Source organism: Rosa chinensis, chromosome 2 (genome assembly GCF_002994745.2).
Source record: "Rosa chinensis cultivar Old Blush chromosome 2, RchiOBHm-V2, whole genome shotgun sequence".
In the NCBI taxonomy this organism is placed as follows: domain Eukaryota; kingdom Viridiplantae; phylum Streptophyta; class Magnoliopsida; order Rosales; family Rosaceae; genus Rosa; species Rosa chinensis.
In genome coordinates this window covers 45,511,889-45,516,554 of record NC_037089.1, presented here as the reverse complement: position 1 = coordinate 45,516,554, position 4,666 = coordinate 45,511,889, and the positions used below count along the sequence as shown (strand labels likewise).

General features: G+C 37.7%; 1 protein-coding gene across 1 annotated transcript; it reads right to left on the bottom strand.

Moving 5' to 3' along the window:
- Positions 1-1,025: 1,025 nt before the first annotated feature.
- Positions 1,026-4,445, bottom strand: LOC112183559 (protein LIGHT-DEPENDENT SHORT HYPOCOTYLS 10). Its single transcript, XM_024321937.2, has 2 exons — positions 3,559-4,445; positions 1,026-1,426 (listed from the first exon to the last, which is right to left on the bottom strand). Exon 1 carries the CDS (start codon positions 4,192-4,194, stop codon positions 3,586-3,588), a length of 609 nt encoding a protein of 202 aa, XP_024177705.1. The 5' UTR covers positions 4,195-4,445; the 3' UTR covers positions 1,026-1,426; positions 3,559-3,585.
- Positions 4,446-4,666: the final 221 nt, after the last annotated feature.

The window sequence follows — 4,666 nt, the reverse complement described above, 5'->3', positions numbered from 1 at the left end:
TGAGCATTTTGAAGAAGTTGTAAAAGAAGATGAATGGAGGACTGCATACAAGAAGAGATTAATGTGATTGTGAAAAACAACACATGGGAGCTAGTTGACAAACCAAATAACAAAGATGTCATTGATGTAAAGTGGAATTACAAAACCAAGTTGAATCAAGATCGTTATGTGCAAAAGAACAAAGCAAGATTGGTGGCAAAGGGATACTCACAGATACCTGGAATTGATTTCCATGAATCCTTTGCACCAGTAGCAAGGCATGAGACTATAAGAGGTCTGATCTTAATTGCAGCACAGAAAGGGTGGTTTCTGTTGTTTCGATGTGAAATCTGCACTTCTTAATGAAATCTTGAAAGAAGAAGTTTTTGTGGAACAACCACAAGATTTCATCATCAAAGGTAAAGAGCAGAAGATCTACAAAACTGAAGAAGAGGCTCTTTATATATAGAAGCTTTCATAAAATTACAAATTAGAAGCTCTAATTGTAACAAAAATAAGTACGTACTGCTGAAAGACTAAAAGACAAGGAACAAAAACTAAAGCCATGTTACAACAAAGACAAAGCATCCGCAAAGACACAGAGGAGAGAAAGAGGAATAGAAGGAAAACAAAGAGAATTCAAGATTCTGAAAAGGATCAAAGGGCATTGTCGATCTACACTTTATATGAGAGGTATTAATACATCACGACATGAGAATCATGATGTGATATTACTAATGGGATAGAAAATATATTCCAGCTAATTAAGCATAAACCAACATCTATATAAAGAGCAGTTTTGATCTCTACTACTACATACAAGCTTAAGATTGAATTCCCGAACTGCAAAGAAATGAATTACGACTGACTGCTGTGTACTCCATGCTGGCATGCCCTAAGAGATCGATCGATTCTTGCCATTGAGGCGATGACTACTACGACTCTACATGCGCATCTAGTGCAGTGGCTTGGTAGCAAGCTACCTTGACCAAATAGCTAGAGATCAACTTTCTTATATAAAAAGAAAAGGAAAAAAAAAACAATAATGAAATTCAACAGCAGTAGTACTGAAACTTCAAGGTAGTCCAACATCTATATAAAGAGTTTTGATCTCTACTACTACATACATGCTTAAGATTGAATTCCCAAACTGCAAAGAAAAGAATAACAACCGACTGCTGTGTACTCCATGCTGGCATGCCCTAAGAGACCGATCGATTCTTGGCATTGAGGCAACAACTACTACGACTCTACATGCGCATCTAGTGCAGTGGCTTGGTAGCAAGCTACCATGACCAAATAGCTAGAGATCAACTTTCTTATAAAAAGAAAAGAGAAAAAAAAAAAAACAATAATGAAATTCAACAGCGGTAGTACTGAAACTTCAAGGTAGTTCGCCTTGGAACAATTCCTAGTTTCCATATTCCATTCATTTTCCAAATGACCCCTGCAAGGAAATCAAATTTCAGTTAATTTGATGCATACATGATGTATCAAATTCACTAGTCAAACATGTTAGACTGTGAACTAAGATCAACAAAATAAGGTAATAGTGATGCGATGGTTTGGCAAAAGAACATAACTCATTAGACTAACGCTATCATTCTGTGAGTCCAGGTGTATGCAAATATGAATAAATCTATGTATGTTTGCATGAAGAATCAGTGTGATATAAAATCCTTGGACTTGCAGACTTCGCAAAAGTGATCAGAACGTTGGAACAGTAAAACAAAACTGTTTAAACAATCCATACATTCCAGAACAGACATATATAGGCTTTGGATTTTCTATAATTCTCAATAGGTTCGGTCATCAAATCTTGCATGAAACTACGAATAGTTGCGCCAAATTACAGTCCTTATGATTTACCAAATATCTCTCCAAGGCATAGATAGTATGAATGTACTAATTATATTGAATTTAAAAGGACCATGAGTATGTACTAATAGTGATGAGTTGTAGTGTTGTACATATATGGAGAGCGGATCGATATATAAAGAAGAGCTAGCTGGCTGGGGCCAACCACACTTAGGGCTAGCTCTACATTTCCATTTGATAACTAGGCTAACACAATCAAACCCTCGTGGAACTTTGTCTTATATATTGAAGACGTTGAACACGTTTTCTTTGATCTGATTTTTTATTTATTTTTTCTTTGTCAAATATTTACATATGTTAACAAATGCGGTTTCCAAGTTTCAGTACTCTAGCTAATAGAGTAATGTGCAAATATGCAGTTTTAAGAAAGAAACAAACACGCGAAAACAGTTCATAAACCCCAAATATAAATTAGCTGTTAATTAATACTAGGAAATCAATTTGGTTCCCCTTGAAGACTCGACAAGGACATGTGAGATAATAGGGTTTTGAGATATCATCATGAACAGACCAGTGAATACCATAATTTAACCCCAAGCAAGCTAGCTCAGACAATTTTTCAGTAGAAGAAACAACAAACAAAACAAAAGCAAGAGAATTTTACAGTATTAGAAAAGTGAGCAATCTTGTGACCATGAAATATGGAATAACTTGCTGCCCCACAAAATATATTTTGAGTAGCACGTACAGAAAGAAAAGTGCCAAAATAGCTACAAGGAAAACATGAATTTGGGTACAAGGTAAATGCGCGCACACACAAGTTCTAAACAGTTCCCATTGCGTGTAGACATCCAGCACAATTTGGTACAAGGAAGAACCAAATTAGGGATGGCTTTGATCATCATGATATCAGAACGATTCATGGGTGATTTAAATTGCAGAGATTCTCAATGATGACCTTAATTTCTTGAATGCAAAATGAATTATATATGTTCCATATAATGATAAAGCATACACAAAAAGATGGATTATTAATCTATGAACAATAGAAAGTTCATAATTAATGAGAAGATCTGCGGAAACCTTAATTAATCATGATGAAATTCCAATCATTTAGTTGATCCAGTCCAAATATTATAATATATAATGTAATATACTGACATAATTAGAAAGTTTCTGATGATATCTTACTTGACCAATATTCGTGGGGGCAGAACAAAATCTGCAGAATCTTAAAAGAGCCAAAATTACAAAAGAAATAACAATTATTAATTTAACGTGGGACAATCACAGTGGGTTTCACATCGTCACTGTGCATGGGTGTGTGTGATATATGCAGAGATCATTAATTGGTTCTGATATGAAGATTTTTTGAACTCTATTCTCTGCATATATTGAATCTAATTTTGGAGTTATGTAAGTTAGAGCTGCTGATCATCACCAGAAAATACAATTTTGTCTACCCATAATATTAATTGTTAGGGTTTTCAATTTCTTGGGTTGAGAATGACAGAAACAACCGGCTGTAGTACCTAGAAAATTGGGGGTTTTCATTTATTAATAAGGATTTTGACTACATAAAATTGTGAGGAAAAAATGATTCAGACAGGTTCATTAAATTCAAACAACCACCAGAACTCAATGCACGAAATGAGACCAACACTAGAATTAAGTTATCAAACACCTAGCAGTAGTACGCATGCCATGAATGCAAGAAAACCAAGGCAATTAGTGATAATGTATTAATTATTGAAGAGTTACCACATTCTGAAATGAGCCCAGCATCGATCAAGAGAAGTGCATGATAGAACTTGTTGAAGAATCACGATCACTATTTCCAGGTCCTTCTCCTCCGCCTCTGCTGCTGCTCCCGCTCGGAGTTGTCGCCGTCGACTTCTTCTTCTTCTTCTTGTAAGGAATCCCTCGAGCCTTGGCCTGACACTCCCTGACCTCCCTCAAGTATACCCTGATTGCACCACTCGCAAAAGGGTTGCTCTCAGGGGCCCCACCGTTCTCCTCATAAGCAGCCCTCAGCCTCCCTATGAGAGCATCCAGGCTTCCCCAGGCCTGCCGGAGAGGACAGGTGCAAGGCGCAGGTGGCTCCGGCTGGCCGTAAAACATACAACCCTGGAGATGGACTTTGGTCTTCCCGAACTGGTCGAGGTACCTGAGGAACTCGAGGACATGGCTGTAATTGCACTGGGAGAGAGGGACTGGGGGCCTCTGGTTCTTCAAATACTGCCCGAAAGTGTTCCAGTCCCTCCTCTTCTGCGACTCATACCTGCTGGGCGTTGCTGGCTGCTGCTGCTGGTCATGATGATCGGTGGGACTCGGACTCGAGTACCCCGATGACGATCCTTCTCCTCCTGAGAATTCCTTGCCTCTTTCGAGAGACATCTCGCAGTGATGGATCGTCGATGATGGATTGATGGATCAGTGGAGAACCTGATGAACTAGCTTGATTTTTTTTTTTTTTGCTAAATAAGCAAAGCTAGCAAATAATGGAGGGTCTGAGAGAGGTGAAAGGAATAGGCTAGGAGGAGGCAAAATTAAAAAGAGGGGGATTGAGGGATTTGGAAGAAGATGGAGATCTTCTTCTCACATTGTTTTATGGGACCCAGTGAGAAGACCTGCCATGGGGGCCAATATTCATATGAGTTGCTTTCTGTTTTCAATTTTTTCTTCATTTCTATATGTGCTGCTTCTTCTTCTTTTTTCTTTTTTTTTTCTATTTTTTTTTTCTATTAGTGCCATTAGCATGAACGCTACGTTTCCCTCAATAAGCATACAAAAGTATTTGTCCTTGTCTTTTATATGGACGCGCGCCTTATGTTTCATTTATAAATTTTTAAAGCCTTAAGAATTTTCC

What these genes read in the sequence shown, in the direction of transcription:
- LOC112183559 (XM_024321937.2), bottom strand. Translation starts at nt 4,194, where the DNA reads ATGTCTCTCGAAAGAGGCAAGGAATTCTCAGGAGGAGAAGGATCGTCA.